This window comes from Polypterus senegalus, chromosome 14 (genome assembly GCF_016835505.1).
Source record: "Polypterus senegalus isolate Bchr_013 chromosome 14, ASM1683550v1, whole genome shotgun sequence".
Classification (NCBI taxonomy): Eukaryota; Metazoa; Chordata; class Cladistia; order Polypteriformes; family Polypteridae; genus Polypterus; species Polypterus senegalus.
The window spans coordinates 115979001-116001660 of NC_053167.1; the positions used below are offsets into that span (position 1 = coordinate 115979001).

A 22660-nucleotide genomic window follows, 5' to 3' on the forward strand; every position below is an offset into this window, starting at 1 on the left:
AATTCTCACAACATCTTTAATATTTGCCTTTCTTTTACAGCTATTGCTGTTGTGTAAACCACTAAGATCAGAAATTTCAATGAAATTAGCATCTAAGCATTAATCCATTTTTGAGTAACATCTATTTTATAAGTAATACAGAGTAACAGATCCAAGTAGGAACACATTGAAACAAAACTTTGCATTAAATGGCTCTTCTTATGGTGTGTGTACACCGTAACTAATCATTAGAACACTCTAGACAAGAACAGGCCTTTCAACCCAACAAAGCTCACCAGTCCTATTCATTTGAAAATTCCAATATAACATCAAGTTGAGTATAATTTGCCACAAATTTGCCTAAGCCTGTATGCTGTCCAAATCCCAATTAGATATCATGTAACCAAACATCATTACAGTGTGATTATAATAAGAGTGTGGATAAGTACAGATTTATCATTCTTATTCCAAATATGATTGTGACAGCAGAGACATGGGTAAAATAAACAAAAAGATTTTATTGTCTTCAGCTGTGGGACACGTCTTCCCCGTGTCCCTCTGGTCCTACACATTCCCCAAAAACACACCAAAAGAAAAAACACCACAAGATCACTATTCCTTCTCCTCCACTCCTCCCAGGCATAGGCATAGGCATAGGCATAGGCATAGGCATAGGCATAGGCATAGGCATAGGCATAGGCATAGGCATAGGCATAGGCATAGGCATAGGCATAGGCATAGGCATAGGCGTCCTCCCAACTCTGGCGCCTTGAGTAGTGGCTGCAGGCTGTTCTTATAGCCCACTCGGAAATGCTTCAGGTGATAATTAACCTAATTCAGGCTGAACTTCTGGGTGTGGCTGCATTCCAGCCCACACAGGCTCATTAAGCCATGCAGCTCCTCCTGGTAGTCGCCACGGAGCCCAACAGGGCTGAGACCTGAAGTCCCAGGCCTGTGGCCCCAATGTAACCCAGGAGGGTTGCCACCACGCAGTCCCATGGCTGCTCCCCCAGATCCAGTGTCAAAGGCCATCCATCACATCTCATACTTGGGCTAAAAAATGAATATGTAGTGATAATGCCTAATTACACTCTGATTAAGTAGGTAACAAGTAGTAACTTTGTCTAGACTGAAAAAATGCATCCACTGATATAATTTTCAATTAAGCAGCAACATTATAGTTTCATTTTATTTTTTTTAGTTTGGAAGAATATGTTACATTTTTGTGAATCTACTGTATAAGTTGCTTTGAAAATTTTTGGAAAAACAAAAAAAGAATTTACGTGAATGTTAAATAAGATCATTTTTTGAAAATGACTCTGTTGGAGTGGCACTACAAGTAGTGCTGCTGCCTCAAAGCTTCGTACAACCGGTTTGGAATCCCATTCTGTTTGATTTTCAACTTGAGTCTGTCTGTCATTTTCTTTCAGAACTTTGGTTATTGTTGTGATGTAAGATTTTGCATATGACTTGATAAATGTTTTGTATGTCTTTATTTGTAATTTAGGTAAAGCAATGTAATTTAGTGTTCCTTTGGTAAGAGGCATTCATGTTTGCCCCCTCCCCTCCCCTTTAACGACTGAGTCTAATTGTAATTTTACGACAGGATTTGGGGGATGTTTCTTAAACCAGTTTGGCGAGTGTTTCTTTGCTAAAGTTATTCTACCCCCGCAAGTAGGCTAAGGTGTACTTTAACATATGGTCTTGGGGAGGTTGCAGGTGTTAAGATGTACTATTTCCCCCATTGGTCTGATATATGGCTGTTTGGAATTGGCTTGTCTCAGAGGCCTTTAAGGACCATGATGTCCTTTTGGCTGAAGGGGTCAGACAGAAAACCCATAAATTTGCTTGCTCAACCACATTCTCTCTCTCTCTCTCTAACCAACATCTGAAAGAAGCATTTCTTGCTAACCTGTGATGATGCAGAAGTATTTCTCTCTAACTAACATTTGATGAAGAAGCATCTCTCTTGCTAACCTGTGATGATGTAGAAGTATCTTTCTCTTGTTAACAACTGATGAAGACCATCACACCATGAACTGACAAGAAAAGCACAATAAAAAGCACAGCTTCAGCCATATTGAGACAGGCTTGAGGCCTGTTCTGAAGAAAGCTGGGCACCAATGATGCCTTAACTAGAGACATTTAACTACAAGTCTGTGTGCCACCTGAGTTACACATCACCATTTTATCGGGTTGTATGGTTGCCAATATTCAAATGTACTTTGCATTTTGTTATTATTTATAAATATTATCAGTAATACATTATTTTATGTGTAACTTAACTCCTGCTTGTCTTTTTACTACATCTAATTGCCTGAGGTTATAGATATAGAAGGAAAGGTGGGGATAAGTTATATACAGTGGTAAGTCCGTGAGATTAGGCATTCTCAGGCTACATATTAATAATACAATAGGAGAAAGTAGAGGAATATATATATATATATATATATATATATATATATATATATATATTACTCTATCAAGACAAAACAGCTATTAATTAGTTTAATGAACAATTTTAAATTTGGTCATTATGAGTGAGACTGGGTGTGTGATTGCCGGGTTTCAGTGCTACTTGCTGCTTGGTCCCAGATGCTTCCAGAAAAATCTCTGCCTTTCCATAATGCTACAAACGAACAAATAAGATCATCCACTCAAGTTGCTGTTTTTATTTTTGTTTGTGTATATTAGATTTCATAGTGCTATCCAACAGAATTTTTATTTTACTGAATGTTTACTTTGTTATATACAATAATGAAATATTGTACTCTATAATTTCAATATGTTCTTTTGTAATATATAATTTTTTGACAACCTCTATATTAACAAGTACATCATATATCTAGAACAAAAAGGAAAACTTTATTTGTTTGTTCTGGGATTAAAACAGAATAGATGAAAAAAAAATCATATATCTTTTTTGTCACACACAGAAGAATTGCAGCTTCTGCCACAGAAATGATAATTTCTTTACGTGAATTTTACGTATACATTACTCCATCATTACTGCAGTCCTTAGTGTATATGACAATTATGGGTGTGGGTTTATGAATGTGTTTTCTTTAATAGCAGCATTTTGGTTTAATATCCAGACATACACATGGATTCGATTAAATTTCAACTACACATAACTTTACTGAATCCCCATGTTCAGAGGCAAGTTATTCAGGAATAAAAATGTACAAAAATCAGCAAAACGTTAAACTACAAAGACCGAAATCGTATTATTTAGTGACTTTTCTAGATACAGTATATTTAAACAAATAGCACCAATACAACAACGTAGTTTTCCATCCATCCATCCATTTGCTGAACTCACATAATCTACATTTTTTTAGGGGCCAAAGTCGTAGTAGAAATAATACAGTACAAGTATGTCATTTCTTCCATGGAAAATTAATGACAGCTGCAATAAAGGCTGGGCTATGGGGAGAAAAAGTGTTTGATTAGTACTGCACCAAAAAAGCGATAATGTGCAAAACTAAATCAAGATTGACAGTGACAGTCAGCAGGGATACTCATCAGGTACTTCAGGTTTGATGATAGGAGATCTATTTTGAACAGGATGATAGCCGTGATTTAAACAGACCTGACCATATTTTTATTTTACAGTAAATACAGAGAATTACCTTGGCACTGATTTTTTTTCCCCCTGGGAATATAAGCTGACAAAGATTCTTAAAACAAACTATAACAGCATTCTCAGACTTTCTAAGATTAGGTGTGTATGTGTGGTTTTTGCAGTAAATATAAATACTGGGTTTAGACTTGTTTCTACAAATCTGATTAATAATGAATGTACGTAAATATATCAAGATCATAAATAATACACACAAATTATATATTTATATATATATATATATATATATGGAAGCGAAGGTTTCTGATACGCTTTGCATATTTGTAGTTGGAGAAGGGAAATCACGTATCATAAAGCAGTTTTTATTCCTGAGCTTTCAGCTCCTGCTAGGAGCCGTCATCAGAGGATAATGATTAGACATACAAGAATCAAAGTCAATATATAGAGAAATTAGGTAGCTGGTTGGGGGGGATGAGTTGGGGTTAGGAGGGTGTTGGTCATAAAGTTTTATTTATTATGAGGTTGTTCTTCTTCTTAAGTTTGCATATGCTGGGTTTATGTCCAAATGTCTGTTAATGGCATTTTCATTTGATAGCCAAGATTCAGCCAGCATTCTGGCACTTTTAGTACTGGCCTTAAATCTTACTTGTACATTGTCCCAATTAAATATATGTCCGGTTGAATTTATGTGCGTATAAATCAGTGATCGTGAGTCCTACCTTCTGACAACGTTTTGATGCTCCTGTATACATGTTACAATTCTTTTTGTCCTATGTATACCGCTAGGCAAGAACTGCATGGAATGCTATATAGTGCGTTTCGTGTCTCTGCTTCCGATTTTTTGTATGTATATATATATATATATATATATATTGTAAGATATGGCCGGCCATGTACCCCGGCCAATACCCCCAAGTCAGCCAGGTGGAGCCCTCCTTGCAGCATGGAGGTCCCCAGAAGACCAGCAGGGAATTATGGACCATGTAGTTTTTATGCACCGCCCTGCTGGATGCCATGGGGGCCACGAGAGGGAGCTGCAGGGAGGACCGAAGAGTTCTTCATGCCCTATGACCCGGAAGTTCGTCATAGGAAGAGCGACGGGCTTCGGGTGAGAAAAACATTATTTACCCTGACCCGAAGGAATAAGGACTTGTGGACTGTTGGGAAGGAACACCTCCGGGTCAGGGAATATAAAAGGACTGTGGGAGCTCCCAGACGATGAGCTGAGTTGGGAGGCAGGGTGGCTAAGCGTCTGGGAGTGGAGGATTGTTCATTGTTATTGGAGAATTGTGGAGAGGAGCGTGCTTTGTGCACAATTATTATTATAATAAATAATTATTGGACTTTTATCTGGTGTCTGACGTGGTGTCTGAGGGTACAAGGGTGCGAGCAAGCATCTTATTCTATCACAATTGGCGTAGCTCGGCAGGATTCTCTGGCCGTCAGTTTGGCAGAGGACCTGTATTTAAAAAATTTTATTGTGGACAGAATACCCCGGGAAGACAGCGTCACGACACACATAGGAAAAATCGCCAGAAACCTCACCTTTATCAAGTCCGTCATGGGGAAGAAGAAGACAAAGCAGAGCGCCAGCAACAGCGGAGGTCTAGCGCTCGACATTGCTTACGCTCAAGACGAGCCATGGAGCAGCTACGAAGTTTCGGAGAGATTTCGGAGGAAGACGTCTCCGACGCAGGTATGTGCTGGGAATGTACTTTATAATCTTTTAATTTAACACATGATGTCCCATGTACATACCTCCCAGATGTCCATCCGAGAGGCTCTGCGGGAGGCAGAAGACAAACCCGAAAGCGATGGCGCCTCGTTCAGGCAAACGAGCAACCCGAAGGACTTCCGCATTACGGGTGCCGGCAAGGGACACGTGACCTACCAAGGATTCCAGGAAGGTGACGTTCCATGTTCAGCTGTTTGTGGCTTCACCCAAGAAAAGACGGACTTGGTTTTTCCGAAGGGGAAAAGGGAGATGAGCGAAGCACCGCTCTCCCTACAAAAGTAAGGAGGTCCGGGAAATGACTGATCGGTCTGTCGACAAATTGATGCAGACTGATTGCAGTCAGCCAAAAGCGGCACCGCGGTCCTCCAAAAAGAACTCCAAATCCCAGGCTCCCTTGCGGGACCTGTCGAAGCACGTGCCAGGAGCGCCGTGTTTATTGGCTCCCAGCCGGAGGGTAAGGCTAATGATGGCTTGAGCGTGCCTCCGGTTGCATTGAATAAATTTTTGGACGTGCACGAGCTGGAGAAGTTGCTTCAGCCCGTGCACAGTTTTTTACAGGTGGTGCAAACAATCCAGACGATCGCTGCAGACTTGAGAGGAGCGGCTGAAAAGCCTATGAACAAATTAAATGAGTACCTGCGGCGATTGTCTCGGAGCCACCTGTCTTAATTGATTTAGCGGTACAGGTAGGTAAAGCCGGTACCGTATATAATGAAATAGGGACGAAAGTGACACGGGCCCGCGCTTAATCCATAGCGGGTGCCAAGTGGATGCGCGTGCCCTACAAGAGAGGCCGGTACGATAACCGAAAGTGGCCAGCGGAAGGGCTAATCGATCCGGGCAGCTACACAGTGCTGACTCCCGGAGCGAGACAGCCCTAAAGACGCCGCCACCGTAATTTATAAAGTAAAAGGGGTGCAGACAGTAAAGGGTCTCTCTTCATCTAGTAGAGACTCAGACTGTGGACAAGCCCAGATCAAGCAGGAGATCCCGAAAATAAAACGGGGCTCTCCTGACAAAGAAAGAGAGAAAGCACCATTAGAGGCGGCAGGGTTTCACTCCCAGCAAAACAAGGGGCGGACCTAACATTTCCTAATTGTTTTCAGTCCCGCAGGGGGAGAATACCGGGAGGACGGAGGCAGTGCTACGGGTGCGAAGGTTGGGCCACATTTGGCGATACTGTCCTTGGAGAGAGGGGACAAGATATCAAACTGGAATAATATTCCCCCTAGGTTCTCCAAGGACCAAGATATTCAGATTAATCAAGGCTCAACCGGAATGTCCTCTTGGAGGAAGACTTCCCTCTCGGGGCAGGCCGCTCCGAATCTTTATAATTCGTCACTGGGGGGGGAATACTGTAAGATATGGCCGGCCATGTACCCCGGCCAATACCCCAAGCCGCCAGGTGGAGCCCTCCTTGCAGCATGGAGGTCCCCAGAAGACCAGCAGGGAATTATGGACCATGTAGTTTTTATGCACCGCCCTGCTGGATGCCATGGGGGCCACGAGGGAGCTGCAGGGAGGACCCAAGAGATCTTCATGCCCTATGACCCGAAGTTCGTCATAGGAAGAGCGACGGGCTCCCGGGGTGAGAAAAAACATTATTTACCCTGACCCGGAAGGAATAAGGACTTGTGGACTGTTGGGAAGGAACACCTCCGGGTCAGGGAATATAAAAGGACTGTGGGAGCTCCCAGACGATGAGCTGAGTTGGGAGGCAGGGTGGCTAAGCGTCTGGGAGTGGAGGATTGTTCATTGTTATTGGAGAATTGTGGAGAGGAGCGTGCTTTGTGCACAATTATTATTATAATAAATAATTATTGGACTTTTATCTGGTGTCTGACGTGGTGTCTGAGGGTACAAGGGTGCGAGCAAGCATCTTATTCTATCACAATATATATATATATATATGTATATATAGTGGACATGTTGGACACGAACACTGACAGGCTGACACAGAAAGTCTTCAAATACACACATTTATTCACAACTTGTAAACCTAAACAGCACACAGTGTACCAATCACCATAAAGCTCAGTCTCTCTTGACTCCTCTTTGGTTCTTCGGCCGCCTCCAACTCCTCACTGGCAAGCTCCGTCCTTCTCCCACCCGACTCCGGCTCCCTGATTGGAGTGAGACAGCCCTTTTTATCCTGTCCCGGATGTGCTCCAGGTGTCTGATCACGGACTTCTGGCAGCACTCCCAGGGAAAAGAAGTGCCACTCTTCCGGTTCCTCCTTCCTCCAGGCATCCCAGCGAGGGACAGTTCCTGGCCATCTGTCACAATATATATATATATATATATATATATATATATATATATATATATATATATATATATATATATATATATACTAGGGGTTTACCCCCTGCTCGCTTTGCTCGCCAATCCCTCTTGCCTATGTTATGCACCAGCCACTTCACGTCTCTGCCACTCGTGTTGTGAAGATGGGGGTTGAATGCACCCCAAGGGACTACCCATAAAACATATCAACATAACAAAGGCAGCTTATATATCTTGACATAACCAAAAATAAAGGAAGATGCACATAATCAACATAGAAAATTATAAAATTAATAAAAGAGACATAAAGCATGAATTTGAACCCCAGACAGGGGAGGAACCCTGGCTGAGACATGACACTCACCTCCATGCAGTTCATATTATATTTATGTCCTTGACTGTCGTTTGGCCTGTGTGAGTGTAAAGATAAACTTCAAAATATTATAACAGTCTACATAAAAATAACTTTTAAACATTATGTGCATTTTTTTTTCTCTTCAGGCATTAATAGATAGATAGATAGATAGATACTTTATTAATCCCAAGGGGAAATTCACATAATGAGAAGAAACATTTAAAAAATATTAAATATTCATTATTGTGATTTTGCTTGACAAACAAAAGTGAACATGTTTAGGTGAGGTTAATTAAATGTGTCAATTTTAATCTTTATTATTTTTCCTTTAGGCCAGAAATTCATTTTCTTGAAGCAATCTGTTGGTTTCCAATGGTTTACTACATGGTGGGCTCCATTGACAAGTATGTAACCAAAAAAATCAGAAACGCAACCTTGCATGCTTTTAATTTTATAGTTTTGCATATAAATCTCTTATCTAGTATGTGTGTAGTATGGTTAAATGAAAAGTCTGATGACAGTTCAGACAAATTAGCAACTTTTTCACTTGTCAGCATGGAGAAATTAAAATGCACTGTATATACAGGGTGGGCCATTTATATAGATACACCTTAATAAAATGGGAATGGTTGGTGATATTAACTTCCTGTTTGTGGCACATTAGTATATGGGAGGGGAGAAAGTTTTCAAGATGGGTGGTGACCATGGTGGCCATTTTGAAGTTGGCCATTTTGAATCCAACTTTTGTTTTTTCAATAGGAAGAGGGTCATTTGAAACATCAAACTTATTGGGAATTTCACAAGAAAAACAATGGTGTGCTTGATTTTAACGTAACTTTATTCTTTCATGAATTATTTCCAAGTTTCTCTTTGTTTACAGCCATTGACATGTCGCAGAGGTTAACACGTGAGGAGCGGATAGAAATTGTGTTGATGTCTGGTGAACGCTGTAACCGGGTCATTGTAGCAGATTTTAATGCAAGACACCCTACGAGACCACTCATCTCCCATGCTACAGTTAGCAAACTGCTTGCTAAGCTTCGTGAAACTGGTTCAGTGTTGGATTTGCCAAAATATGGACGCATGAAAACTGTCACTAATGAAGAAACATCAGTGGCTGTCCTAGCTTCATTCAGCAAGAGCCCACAGCGTAGCACTCGCCGCATGTCACTGGAGAGTGGCATTAGTCGAACATCCCTTTGGCGGATATTAGCTACTCATAAATGGCACACTTACAAACTCCAGCTACTGCAGCATCTCAACGAGGATGACCCAGATCGGCGCACTGAATTTGCAGAATTGGCAAAACAAAAATTGGAACAGGACCCTCAGTTTACGCAGAAGATTTTGTTCAGTGATGAGGCAAACTTTTATGTGAATGGTGAAGTTAACAAACAAACCACCGCTATTGGTCTGACACTAACCCACATTGGATAGATCCCTCCAAGACTGTTGGAACAAAAAATTTGATGGTATGGTGTGGTATATGGGGTACAAAGATAGTGGGGCCATTCTTCATCAATGGAAACCTCAAGGCCACTGGATATGCAAAATTGCTACATGATGATGTGGTTCCCTCTTTATGCACTGAAGCTGGCACATTCCCTGAGTTTTTCCAGCAAGATGGTGCACCACCACATTATGGGTGTTAGGTCCAAATAACTCATGAAAGAATAAAGTTACGTTAAAACCAAGCACACCGTTGTTTTTCTTGTGAAATTCCCAATAAGTTTGATTTGTCAAATGACCCTCTTCCTATTGAAAAACAAAAGTTGGATCCAAAATGGCCAACTTCAAAATGGCCACCATGGTCACCACCCATCTTGAAAAGTTTCCCCCCTCACATATACTAATGTGCCACAAACAGGAAGTTAATATCACCAACCATTCCCATTTTATTAAGGTGTATCCATATAAATGGCCCACCCTGTATATACCTATGAATGTTGTTTTGACCAAACTTAAAGTATATGAAATATATAGTTTGTGGTAAATGTGTTATTTTGATATATTTTTAATTATAAGTAGATGGAGTATTTTGATCTGTTTTGATGTATACTTAAACAGAAATTTAAATGAATTGGGTTAGTGTATTTAACATATATTCTTCAAGTATTCATGTTTCAAATTCAAGCATAAATTGTTATATGTACTCAGTAGAATGAAATTTGTATTTGTACTTGTGACTACACTAAATGAAAAATCACACAATATTTATAAGAAACACTCATGCAGTCATCAGCATTGATGGTTGCTTAGAAGTGTCATGAGCTGTGAATGAAAACTGAGCCTAAATCTAAATATGCTGTGCAGGGTGGGGTAAAAAAGTGTTTGTGTAGGGTGGCTAAGTTGTTTAATAGTACTGTTTACCTTTTAAAGTAGCATATACTGAATATATATATCCTGATCAAAGGGAAGCTGTGAGCCAGTAATATTCACCATATTCATAGTGCTTCACAGTCCTGAACTGAGCAGGTGCCATAGCAGGATTAAGTGCAGCTGGTGTGAATGAACTCCACTGTACATCTGTAGAAGATGGTGAACATAGATGGAGACATTTTGGCTTTGCTCAAACATTTGAGATTGCAGAGACATTGATGACCATTTATGTCAATTGCATCAATATATTGTGCCCTCCTCAGTTCATCAGTGATGGTGACTCCAAGAAATTTAAAACTGCTAATTCTTTCCACAACTCTGATTAAGATAGCAATGTAGTCTTTCTACTCTTTTTAAAAGTCCATGATCAACTCCTTTGTTTTTCTGGCATGAAGGGACCAATTGTTGTCTTGGCACCACTATGTCAGAAGGCCTACTGTATCCCTTCTCTGTGAACCGTTTCATCAGTGTTGGGGATCAGGGGCCTCATGCGTAACACCGTGAGTAGAATTCACACTAAAGCATGGTGTATGGACAAAAGCGGAAATATGCGTACACACAAAAAAATCCAGATGCATAAATCTGTGCGTTCGCAAACTTCCACGTTCTTCTGCTACATAAATCCCAGTCAGCATGAAAAGTAACGCACGTGCACGCACCTGCCGCCACTCCACAACTCCTCCCAGAATTGCGCCTCTTTGAATATGCAAATCAGTATAAATAGCCCTTAAGCTCAGCATTCAGTGAAATGGCAATGGCAAAAGCAGGGGGGGAAATATAAGAATTTCAGTGAATACCAAGTGGAGGCAAGGAAAAACATACTATTTGTTGGTTTAAACAGTGGTATAAACAACAAAAGGAAGTTGATCGAGAAACTCAATAGCTCAAGTTCACAAAGTTGCACAGTGCCTGAAATAAAAAAGAAGCTGTCAGATATCAAAGTTGCCATAAAAGGCAAGTCGTAGCCCCTTATCTGAGTGTCATATGAAAGCTTATTAGGGTACAAAGAAAAGAAAAAAAAAATAGGGACACAGTGAGAAAAAAGCTTGAAATGTCAACTTTAATCTCCTAATTTCCACTTTAATCATGTAGTTTATTTTGTCATTAAAGCAGAATACCATAAACTTCATCTTTAAATTGTTTAATTTACTAGTTTCTCAATCCCATCGTAACTAAAGTAGTACGTTAAATGCTTTGTTTTGTATGTGTTCTTCTATGTGCTCTATGTGTGTGAATCACTATGTGCTTCTTAAACGGGCTTTCTCTTCCTCTGACAGGAAACAGAATCCATTACATTCGTGATATACACTTGATATCATTTTCATGATGATAGGAGATTGTTCCTGTTTGCTGCACCGTGCGTGACATTCGATGAAATCATTTACTGCAGCAGTACTGTCTCTTTCAAATGTACTAACCCCCAATTCCTGTCCTTCCTTTTCTTTCTCTAAGTAATCAATCGCCACACAATGTTAAGCCATCTGTAAGCTTAGAACGCTGATTCTTCAAAACTTTTAAGGAACATTAAAATATCTTCATAGTACATGTTTAATTTTTCCATCCATCTATCCTTTCAGTGTCGCGGCAGCCCCAGCAAGAATACAGCGCGAGGCAGGAACAGTCCCTGAACGGGGCGCCAGCTCATCGCTAGTGCTACAACACAGTGTCCTCACATGTTTGATTATTAATATAGATTGTTTAAATGATGTTAACATTTTATCTGTATAATTTAATAAACATATTTTGCTGCATTTCATCTTAAAAATGATATCGTCATCATATGTTAATACACTCTTTATAAAGTGGCTCAGGTTGTGCAATATTATAACTGTAGTGCAAGTTTACAGTGAGGTGATTGTACTTATAAGTACAAACAGTTCTACAAGGAGCACTTGATGGACTGATTGATTGTGTTTAGAGCTCTTGGGATGAAACTGTTTCTAAACTGAGAGGTCCGTACAGGAAAGGCTCTGAAGCGTTTGTTGTATGAGAGCAATTCAAATAGACAGCATGGCTGAGGTAGCGTGTGCTTGATGCTGTATACCGATAATTTTCTTTCCGATCAGCTGCTGTAAAGCTATGATTCCACACTCACATACAGTGGGATAAATACTCTGAGTGGTTCATTGAGAGACACAACGCTAAAGCAGCTATTTTATTGGTTTGGCCATTCCGTGGACCATTATATGGTTACAAGTTAATTACAATCAGATGCCTTAAACTAATAAACAATATGTGATTAATTTCAGTGTATATGATAAAGCCGCATCAGGGATGTGGATCTAAAAAAGAAAGGGAAACCACACTGAAACAAAAGCACTGCTTTGACGCTGGGTGCCACCAGTTTGCGTTTGAGTGGAGAACTTGTGTACACCAGGGTTTGAGCTGGCGTGAAAATGTGCACTGGCTTTATACAATACAATACAATACAGTTTATTTTTGTATAGCCCAAAATCACACAGGAAGTGCCGCAATGGGCTTTAACAGGCCCTGCCTTTTGACAGCCCCCCAGCCTTGACTCTCTGAGAAGACAAGGAAAAACTCCCAATAAAACCTTGTTGGGAAAAATGGAAGAAACCTCGGGAAAGGCAGTTCAAGAGAGACCCCTTTCCAGGTAGGTTGGGCGTGCAGTAGGTGTCAAAAGTAGGGGGTCAATACAATACAATATACACAACAGAACAATTCCTTAAGACAGCATAATAAAAATTTTAGAATTACGGTTTAACAGTAGATGATATGACATAATTAGGTTTCGATATTTTTAGAGTCCTGGAGACCTCATCCATCTAGCTGCATCTCCATTTGGCCATGCCACGGCTGAAACATTGCTCCGATGAAAGGACCCCTCTTTCCCATGATTCCTGTGATCCTCCATCAGGGATGACTTTACCATAGGCAGGCAAACAACTTGGCAGGTGGGCCGTGGCACCAATGGCCACATTTGGGTACCGAGAAAAGAAACAGAATAGGTGAGGGTTAGTATTCAAATATAATTATCATGTTACTTATGTTATAGTGCTAATGACTAACAACAGAGATGCAGTATGTACAGTTAATCAGCAGCTCTAGTCAGGATATGCTAAACTGAAGTAGTGAGTCTTCAGCCGGGATTTAAAGGCTGAGACCGAGGGGCATCTCTTATGGAAGCAGGAAGACCATTCCACAGTTTAGGGGCCCTGTAACTAAAAGCTCGACCTCCCACTGTTATTTTATTAATCCTTGGAATCCTAAGCAGACCGGCATCTTGAGATCTTAATGTGCTCAGGTTTGTAAGTCATGATAAGTTCAGACAAGTAAGCGGACCTTGGCCATTTAATGCTTTATATGTTAAAAGGAGGATTTTGAAATCTGCCCTAAACTTAACTGGGAGCCAGTGTAAAGATTTAAGAACTGGGGTTATGTGTTCATATTTTCTTGTTCTTGTAATAATTCTTGCAGCGCATTTTGGATTAACTGGAGGCTGTATAGAGAACAGTTTGAACAGCCAGTGAACACCGCATTGCAGTAGTCAATCCTACTAGAGATAAATGCATGAATTAATTTCTCACAATCCTGTTTATTTAGAAAGCGCCTTAATTTCCTAATATTTTTAAGATGGAAAAACATGTTTTGGACGACTTTGTAATATGCTTTAAATGACATGCTAGAGTCAAAGATAACTCCTAGATTGCGGGCTGATTCAGTAAAATTAATTGGGATTCCAACTGAGTTAAATGACGACAAAATATTGCTGTGATCAGCGTCATTCCCTCCAACAATTAACATCTCTGTTTTATCTGTATTTAAAGACAAGTAGTTCTCATTCATCCATTCCTTTAATTCACTAACACAACTAATTAAAGACAACATCGGAGAAACTTCATTTGATTTAAATGAAAGGTATAACTGGGTGTCATCTGCATACAGTGAAAATTAACATTATGTTTCCTAATGAGAGATCCCAGTGGAAGCATGTAAAGTGAAAACAGTAAAGGTCCCAGTACTGAGCCCTCGGGACACCATATTGAACTTCTGTGTATAATGATGGAGTACTGTCAGCACATTTCTGTACATACTGGAATCGATTTGATAAATAAGAACTGAACCAAGCGAGCACGGGCCTGTAAGCCCAACATCGTTTTCTAGCCTGTGCAGTAAAATAGAATGGTCAATGGTGTCAAATGCTGCACTTAAGTCCAACAACATAATTACAGTGGAATTTCCTTCATCAGAGGATATCAGAATGTCATTTACAACCCGTGTTAGTGCCGTTTCTGTACTATGACCAGTGCGAAAGCCAGACTGGAATTTCTCAAATAAATTGTAATGCGTAAGGTGTGACTGAAGCTGACTGGCGACTACTTTCTCTAGTATTTTAGAGAGAAATGGTAAATTTGAAATAGGCCTATAGTTATTTAGTATGTGTGGGTCTAGGTCTGACTTTTTAAGTAAAGGTTTAATGACTGACACTTTTAGTGCATCAGGTACTGTGCCATGCAATAATGAACTATTGATAATGTTAGAATGGTGCAAGAACATCCATTGCACTTTTACTAGTTTAGTTGGCACTGGATCTAGGGAACAAGTAGTGGGCTTCATTTTAGTAATTAAAGTTAAGACTTCCTGCTCAGTTACAGGATTAAAATTATTAAAGTGCTGAATGCAATGTGAGCAGGGTCTGCTAAGCTAGTACTTGGTTTGTACTGTGATGCTGAGATCTGGGATCTTATATTTTTAATTTTCTCATTGAAGAAGTTCATAAAGTCTGTACTGCTAATATCTGTTGGTATTTTGCACTGTTGATCTGAATTCCCATTTGTTAATTTAGCCACTGCTCTAAAAAGTACCCTAGGATTTTTATTATTGCTATCTATTAATGTAGAATAGTATTCTGAGCGAGCTTTAAAGAGGGCCTTTTATATTTATTAACACTCTCTGTCCATGCAATTTGAAAGACATGTAGCTTTGTTGTTCTCCATCTGCGCTCCAGTTTTCGACACTCTAATTTAAGAGCTCGAGTGTTTTCATTAAACCAGGGAGAGTTTCTATGTGCTTTGATCACTTTTGTTTTAGGGAGCCACTGTGTCCAGAGCATCTCTCAAGGTCACATTATAATGTGATATTAGCTGATCTAAATTGTTTTCCACGTTTACATTTGATGTTAACTGATCTAAATGGTTTTCCACAATTACACTCGACTTACTCAAGGTATCTATAAATTTTGAAGCAGAATTACAATCTAGATGTCGCACTGTCTTTGTTTTAATCTGCGAGTGCTGGCATGGGCAGAACTAAATCAAACGTAATTAAGAAGTGATCGGAAATAACTACATTTAATGGAGTAATATTTAAATTTTGAATTTCAACTTTGTAAGTTATAATTAAATCTAATGTATGGTTATGATTATGAGTTGGACCTTTGACAATCTGACAAAATCCTACTGAATTTAACAAATAAGTAAAACATTTGCTAAAAGTGTCAGTTTCCACATCAATGTGTACATTAAAATCCCCATCAGAACTACGTGATCATAATTTATAGCCAAATCAGACAGAAGGTTGCTAAATTCAGTCATGAACAATGAATATGGCCCTGGTGGTCTGTAGACTAGCACTATAATTGTGTTGGAATCTGTTTTAATATTTAAAATGAATGCCTCAAAGGATGTAAAGTTGCCTAAATTTTTAGGAGTGATTTGCATTTTGTTACAATGAATTATTCCAAGGCCTCCTCCTCGACCAGAATCTCTAGACTTATGAAGGAACGAGTATCCATCTGGTGACGCCTCAGCTAGGGAACAGTGTCACATTTACTAAGCCAGGTTTCAGTAAGAAGACACAGATCAGATTTTGTACTTAATATATATCATTTACCAAAACAGCTTTAGTGCCAAGAGAGCGAATGTTCAATAAACAGCATTTAAAACTGCATGGTTCTTTCTGAACTGCTGATATATTTTTGTTTTAATTTGAATTAAATTTCTATTACAGATGCCCCTGGTGGAGTGTCTGGTTTTATCCCTTGGTCTAATTATACACCTTATTTTTGGTTATCAATTAATTTATGGTTTGTTCAAGACTAAATTTACTGGATGCCCCACAACAGGGATTATGGGTAACAGCTTCAGGAAAATAACAGGTGGGATAAACAACAGCCTGTGATTTAAGATCACATGACTGCGGCCTGGATGGTGCTCTAATCAGTCAACCAGGCAGTTTTGCTGCCATATTTTGGGATAATACATAAGATCCCTCCAGTTAGGATGAAGACCATCTCTTCTGAAAAATCCAGGCCTTTCCCAAAAATCATCCCAATTGTTCACAAATGCTATGCTTTTATTTGCACACCAGGTTTCTAGCCAGCAGTGAAAGGAATGCAATCTGCTATAAATCACATCCCCTCTATACAATCTTGGTAAGGGACCAGATACAATTAAATTCCGACATTTTGTTTTAGCTTTGGTGCATAGAGAGATGAAGTTCGCTTTAATACCTCAGATTGCTGTAAATAAATATCATTAGTGCCGACATGCAGCAATAAGGTAGATACTTCATCGTCGGCAACACGGTCCAATGCGGCCTTTATGCCAGAAATCTTGGCCCCTGCAAGGCACTTAACATTAACTGCTGGTTTAACATAGTTTGGAATTCTAACATTCCGCACTATGGAATCGCCAATTATGAGCACTTTATTATTCTCAGTTTCCACAGGCGCGCTGCGGAGAGCTGAGAACCTGTTCTGGGTCCGAATTGGTGACCTGGGTGCTGGGGACTAAATTTTGGATTCTTAGACCCCCGTCTTACTGTTACCCACTCGCCCTGTGGCTGAATTGGTGCTGCTGATTTCGGCCTCGCACTGACTACAGTGGGACCTGGAGAGACTGAAGCCGAATCAGATGTAGCCGAATTGTCTAAACAAACCGAGTCGATCCAATTTTCGGTTTGCCTAATCGCTATCAGATTCCTAACGCGGTCCTCCAATTCGCGTATTTTCCCGACCAACTCTAAATTAACTAAACATTTTTGGCAGGTGAAGCTATCTGCACTGTCGGCCGGAAAACCTGAGCTGTACATACTGCAGGACACACAACATATAAACGTGCCCTCGATGGGCAGAGAGCAGATAGAACTTACATTAAATGTTGAAGTCATCTTTGCCGTTTTTATAGGTGCTTCGGCGCTTTCCGTGTTGAGCTGAATCACCGTCGCTTTAAGTTTCCACCCCCGCTAAGCGATCGACTTTAATTTCTCACTGCCGGTTATTTCTACTGGTCAGCTGCCGGCTTTATCTCAGGTGAACTTGCTCGTGTGCTTTCAAAGGGCTACGTGCCTGTGGGAGACGCCGCCGCTCTCTGCTTCCGCTCGCTGATCCGCTCTCTCTGGAAAATGGAAAGTGGAAAGTGGAAAATTAATTAATCTTTTGTGGTTTAAACTGCACAGTTTTAAAATATGCCAAGTTTAGGTTTTATCCATCGCGATTTGAGCGTGGAAACGGGAGTGCGCAACATTTTTGGTTGCCTCACAGTTAGGAGACCTGGGTTCACTTCCCAAGTCCTCCCTGCGTGGAGTTTGCATGTTCTCCCCGTGTCTGCATGGGTTTCCTCCGGGTGCTCCGGTTTCCTCCCACAGTCCAAAGACATGCAGGTTAGGTGAATTGGCAATTCTAAATTGGCCCTTGTGTGTGCTTGGTGTGTGGGTGTGTTTGTGTGTGTCCTGCGGTGGGTTGGCACCCTGCCTGGGATTGGTTCCTGCCTTGTGCCCTGTGTTGGCTGGGATTGGCTCCAGCAGACCCCCGTGACCCTGTGTTCGGATTCAGCGGGTTGGAAAATGGATGGATGGAAGTTTATATCCTTAATGCTGAGGATGCCAAACTGACATATAAAAGCAAATATAACAACAGATTTAATAAGTTCTTATAAAAAAGTGTAATTATGATTTTGACCTCTTTAACACAACTGAGTTTCCTAAGGAAAAAAAACTCTTTTCTGCCCGTTTCTTCAAAAGTTAACTTATTATCGATGATTGCCCAAAGATTTGTGTTGGATCTTTACTACAATTGTGACTGTGGTATATATTCCAGTTTTTGGACCTCAGTACTGATACCAAAATGTTTCAGAAGCAAATAATGAATAACTACAAACAGCCCTCTTCTGTCTTTCTCTGGTGCACTGTGCTATTGTGCCACACTAAGCACCGCATCGCTTCCATCTTGATAGCATAAAGTGTTCATCAAAAGAATAAAGAGGTTGCGGGGAGTGTCCCTTAAATTCTCAATCACATCGAAACAATGGTGGTGGGGCATTCACCTGTGAATTCTCGATCACGTCAAAGCATTTAGGGGGGTTCGGTCATCAGCTTTGTAACACCTGTGATTCTAAGCATGTTTTTCCCCAGCTACTACATTTAGTGTCAGAGGGTGGTGTTTGAACAGAAAGCAAACGTTTACTTCAGGTACCAAAAATCCCAAATGTTAGTATCGTACCATTTTAAATTTTGTTTTGTTTTGCTGTACTTTTCAAGTACCAGTATAACACGCAGCCCTTGCAGGGAAAACCTGGGGGTTGGTGGCGGGATTGGCACTCCAGCCACTGTAAAAAACCTCTCACTCTTCAGTGTGGTGCTGAGGTGTCACCCGTTGCATGGTTGCGCTCAAATCTCAATCCAGGTGGTCCATCGTATGGAGTATGTGGCAGCACGCTGTAATCAGTGCATGCTCTCAACCTTCTCTTCCTCCTCCTCTTCCTACCCTAGATATGTGTGCTACTCCATGGTGCCCACAGTCTCCCCATTTGTTATTGAGAGAGTGGGAATAGGGGAGAACCTAAAATCTATGCCCATATCCTTTGTCTTAGAAATATTTAGCTGTAAAAAGAAACAATCACACCATTGAATAAACAATGAACTTTGCTCATTTTGCCACGTAAGCCAAAAGTGTCACAAATCATATCAGATGTGTTAATATCTGTAAAAATATTCTGATGTAAGGTCACTGGCATAAAACATACTCCCAGTTTCTTGAAAACTACTTCAAGTTTTGTTACAGGAAACGAAGAAACTTGTCGATACTTCTGCAGTCCAGAATGTCATTCTCCTTCCATTTCATAGCAATAGCCTTCAGCGAGAACTATTTCTATGAAAGCACGGTGAAAGGCTACAAGTGTGTTGGTGACAGTCACAATTAATGCGCAAAGCAGTGCAATATGAAAGATAACACTGAAAGAGCCGTGCAGAGTGAAAGAAGCTACTGCGAACCCTGAAGAGATAATACAAGCCTTCTCCCTTGATATTTTGATGCAACAATTTTGACATACTGTTTTTATTAAATGAAAAATTGAAATAAATGATTATGTACATTTCAGAAGTCTTCTTTCATTTTCTCTGCCTTTTTCCCGGTCTTACTATGACAGGCTATAATCTACTTGAAATATAATATCTTTTTTAAGCTTTAAAAGTAAATTTTTAGAACAACAACATAGAGTTAGATATATGTATCATTGTTACATAAGTGTCATCAGAACTTTTATTATGCTTCCCTACCAAATGATTGAAAGCAAATGCACTCACCACTTTGGTTTAATACAGTAGAGCTAAGCAATTAGCATATTGCCTTGAGAGTTTCCTTGACTGTGGTCTCTATAGCAACACATTGCTTTGCCTTCTTCTGCATTTATAATTTTGATGACAACAGATTTTGTTCATTTCCCAAACAGGACATGTCACGCTATTTTGCTATCAATAACAATGATAATAACACAATGACAAGACTTAAGGTTGCTGTATTTACCCTAATATTTATGCCAAAACAGCATTTCAATTGCATTGAATCTCATCCTGTGGTGCATTTTTAATGCATAGTGATTAATATTTTACAGTTAAGGCATTGAATATTAATCTTGCTTCTTAAAGTTGGCACTTTGAATTCTGTATTTGAATATATACAGATAAAGCATACGTATAATGCATTCAGTAGCAATGTGGTATTTTGTAACTGTTGGGCTTTGCAGTTTCAGATCATATACTGTTTACCATCTTTGATAACTCTACATTTATAAAGTAAAATGGTAAAAATATGAAACAAGTGATGAGGAAGTGCTACATGAGATTTTTGGTGGTTAGTATTAACAAGTTAGGCTGTTATTACTACCATTCAGCACACTTAAACTTGTCCATATAATATTCAACATGCAAAGTATGCTGGAAGACAGAATCTCATGAATAATTTCCAATATCACTGTACATTTGGATCTTTATAAACAAGTTGTGAGTCATAAAAGTAAAGTGTGTTAAGCCTACTTCTCTCCTTAAATATTTTTCACTATGATTAAATAAGTTTCAGTACTTGTCATGTTTCCTTTTTAGAATATTAGAACAATCTAGATGAGGACAAGCGATTCAACCCAAAAAAGCTTACTAGTCCTATCCACTTGATTCTTCCAAAATAACATGAATTCGAGTTTTGAAAGTCCCTAAAGTCCTACTATCTACCACACTACTTGGTAGCTTATTCCAAGTGTCTATGGTTGTTTGTGTGAAGAAAAACTTCCTAATTTTTGTGTGAAATTTAACCTTAACAAATTTGCAGCTGTGTCCCCATGTTCTTGATGAACCCATTGTAAAGTAACAGTGTCAATCCACTGTACTAATTCCCTACACAATTTTAAACACTTCAATCATCTTTCCTTCTTAATCTCCTTTTGCTTTTAATATTTCCTCATAACACATGCCCTGTAGCTCTAGAATCAGCCTCATCACTCTTTTCTGGATTTTTTCTAGTGCCGCTATGTCCTTTTTGTAGCCTGTAGATTAATGCTGTACACAGTATTCCTGATGTGGTCTAACCAGTACGTTATAAAGGTTCATTATAACCTCCTTGGACTTGTACTCCATACCTTCTGAACACTGTCTGGAGGTTGATAGTGTTGAGTCCACTATGACTTCTAAACCCTTCTCATAAGCTGTACTTTCTATTTTAGGACCTTTCAATTGTGTATTCAAATCTAACAATTTCACTTCCTACATGTGATACTTTACATTTACTTACATTAAATTTCATCTGCTACAAATCATCCCAAGCCTGTGTGCTATCCAAGTCCCTCTGTAATGATTCAATGAGTTCCAGATTATCCGTGAATCCACCTAGCTTGGTATCATCTACAAACTTAACCAGCTTGTTACTTATATTCCTGTCCAAATCATTTATATCTATTCAAAATAGCAGCAAGCCTAGCACTGATCCCTGTGGGGCACCACTCTTAACATCAGCCAATTCCAATGGGGGTTCTCACACCATAAACCTCTGCTTCTTGTGTCTGAGCCAATTTTGCACCTATGTATACACCACCATCTGAACCCCCACTTATTTTAATTTGATGCCCAACCTGTCATGTGGCACCTTATTAAATACTTTCTGAAAGTCAAGATAAATAATATCATATACTGCACTTTGATCATATCCTTTGGTTCTTCATTGAATTCCAACATGTTAGTAAAACATGACCTTACTTTTCTGAACCCATCATGATTGTCCAGTAAGACTCAAGTTTTTGCCATGTATTGCTCAATCTTTTCCTCAATAATCCCTTTAATAATTCTTTTTGAGATGAATTGACCTGGAGGTGATAAGACTGAAAAGGCAATAGAAAATGCTCAAAAGCACTTGCAGGATATGTCAGTATCCAAAATATCAGAATATCAGGAGTATCAAAAATTTTAGTCAGAACGCAAGACGTGAGATGAAAACATAACTAGGAAAAGGATTCACTAAATATTACTGTTTCAAGCAAAGTTCTTTTGCATTTTATTTTACTATCCAAAAGCTTGATACTGAAAGCTACATGCCTCCATCTTAAATAGGAAATACACGACAACATCATGGAAACTAATAATGTCTTTTCTAATGTTGATGTTCTGTTGCATGTTCGAGAGCAACCATCACAACCACAAACAACTAGGATATAAAATTCAAAATAAAATAGTGGCACCTGCATCTGAAAATACGCCAACAATGATATGACACCCAAAGGTAAAGACAGGCCAGATTTAATACCAAACATTCAATAAACCAAGATATCTAAACTCAAACAGGAATCCTGCTTAGTCAAAAAAACACCCACAGAGAATCGTTATCAAGAAAAGCAAGTAAAGAAAAAACTCAATGACAAGTCTTTGTAAATGGTGTTTGCAATCTCGGATAACCAGGAAGTTTACGATGCTGACCTTTTATACCTTTAATCCGGTGGTGTTTATCTGGTTGACCTTGCCTAACAATGGAATAGCAATGGTTAACATAAAAGCCTCAAGGGAAAACAAAATAAGGTCACAAAAGAATATTAATATATTTTTAACATTGAGAAATGTAATCTAAAAC

General features: G+C 39.5%; 1 protein-coding gene across 4 annotated transcripts in view; it reads left to right on the plus strand.

The window, feature by feature from the left end:
* kcnt2 (potassium channel, subfamily T, member 2) overlaps nucleotides 1-22660 on the plus strand; it is a 368106-nt gene that overhangs the window by 216925 nt on the left and 128521 nt on the right. For all 4 annotated transcript variants that reach the window (XM_039735377.1, XM_039735379.1, XM_039735378.1 and 1 more), the window contains one exon: nucleotides 8268-8339. In XM_039735377.1, coding sequence (XP_039591311.1) covers nucleotides 8268-8339 — 72 coding nt within the window. The remainder of the gene's footprint in view (nucleotides 1-8267; nucleotides 8340-22660) is intronic.